General features: G+C 37.1%; 1 protein-coding gene across 1 annotated transcript in view; it reads right to left on the reverse strand.

Moving 5' to 3' along the window:
* Positions 1-1,899, reverse strand: part of LOC144978673 (neuronal acetylcholine receptor subunit alpha-7-like) — a gene marked incomplete in the record, with an annotated part of 11,768 nt that overhangs the window by 4,951 nt on the left and 4,918 nt on the right. Inside the window, 1 exon segment of the mRNA XM_078925042.1 lies at positions 1,597-1,746. Within this exon segment, the coding sequence (XP_078781168.1) occupies positions 1,597-1,746 (150 nt within the window).

Here is a 1,899-nt window from a genome sequence, read left to right on the forward strand (position 1 = left end):
AATTTAAATGATCCTCATCTTGACTGAAACCCTCAAACCTGGGACCTCGCGATTGACTTGAAAATTACAATGGTTAGATATGTGAAACTTTACATTTTCTCTCCTTAAGAAAGTATGTTATTCTACTCCTCTCCCTAAAAAGAAACGCGTAATAATATCAAGTTTACAATCATAACTTGTGACGTCAGATTATCAACCGTTGAATTTCACTAAAATCTGATTTTTGAAAAAGAAAGAAGTATCATTTAATTATTTTTGAAAATGTCTATTACTCAGGGATGACGAAATCGAAATGGAGGGAGGGGTAGAATACAATATATCTTACACTCTTGCGTTTTGGAATTCGAACTGTGTTCCCAACGCGCACTTGCAAGCTCGTGCAATCCTCTCAAACCTGGGGCTCCACCGAAGCAAGGGGTTTAAGAGTTGTTTTTCTTTTTTTTTTTTTGCCAAGATGAGGGTCATTTAAATCGATCGATATTTGAAGGACGAGTTTTCTGGCCATATTTTAAATTTTAAATTTTTTTTTTTCAGAGTACGGCAGTATGGTAATCTGTACTTCCAGCTGTTTCCATTATTGACCGCATTTTGGCTTTGTCTTTCCTTTGTTGGAAGACACTCACACTAATCAATAAGTAGTACTCGTGCGGCTACACCTGCTCCTAATTCATTTCGTCAACCCAGCTTCGAAAGTGTCAAATCAGAAAGAGCAAAGGTCATAATTCTTTTGACCAAACTATTGTGGATCAGTATCAGTATCATTGTTTTCTTAATCACCCCAAAATTTTCAAAGTTGTTTTAGTATGTAAAGTCTTTTGGTTGATTTTTTGTTGTTGCATATGTCGTTTTATTAGATACCAAAAGTAGTTGATTATTACCATTAACACTCTCCTTACCAACTATACGAAAATCGTCACATTCGTTACGATACAACCAACATTTTTCTTATTCAAATTTCTCTTGAACATTAAAAAAAATATAAAGAAAATGAACAGTGTGTTGTAGAACCAAAGCTAGAGGTGCCTAAATGAGCCAATAAAATGGAGATAAAAAAATAAAGTGAGTAGATGTGACTCATATATAAGGGAACAACACAAAACAAACAACGTTTCGGCTCTTGGCCTTCGTTAGGAGACAGTAAACACAAACACAAATATGTAAATTTACAAAATATCACATTTTGTGAAATGTGGAAATAAAGTTAATGTGAGGAAAGGGCGTCGAGTGTTGATGCAAGAAGTAGCGCGAGATAAGGAGAGAGAGAGAGAGAGAGAGAGAGAGAGAGAGAGAGAGAGAGAGAGAGAGAGAGAGAGAGGGAAGAGAGAGAAAGAATGAGAGATAGAGAGAGGGGGAATGGAGAGGATATGTATATATGTTTGTGTATGTGTGTCTGTGTGCGTATGTCTGTCCTTGTGTTGTAGAGCATGTTTGCTACAGAAATTACGTATCGCAAGAACTTACTGTTATTGTGTTTGAGTGATAAAAAATATATTTTTGTGTTAGTTGTGTGTGAAGTTTTGGGGAAAATCCTGAAAATGGCTGGTAAGGAGAGAGTTAAAAACTTATTTGTAATGTAAAATAACGACTGATTCAAACCTTAAACTCACTGACTCTTTCGCCTTGGACGTCGACTTCACTAACTACGATTTGATGGTCTAACAGTACCCATGCTCCATTCACAGTGTAGGCCTCAGGATTAACTGATTTCGCCACAAACGTTATGGCTGAGTATGCCATTGGCAACATCTAGGAAGGAATGACTAAGTGTAAATACAATAGGGAATGAGATTAGCGGAAGAGTAGCGTCCCTTGATTGGAAGTCACGAGCGGAAAAGTAATTAGAGAGAGAACGTCATGTTGGTTGTGCGGCATGAGACACTTCACCGAAAGCGAGTACGA

Source organism: Berghia stephanieae, chromosome 8 (genome assembly GCF_034508935.2).
Source record: "Berghia stephanieae isolate SIO BIC M18660-M18661 chromosome 8, UCSD_Bste_1.3, whole genome shotgun sequence".
NCBI classification, from domain to species: Eukaryota; Metazoa; Mollusca; class Gastropoda; order Nudibranchia; family Aeolidiidae; genus Berghia; species Berghia stephanieae.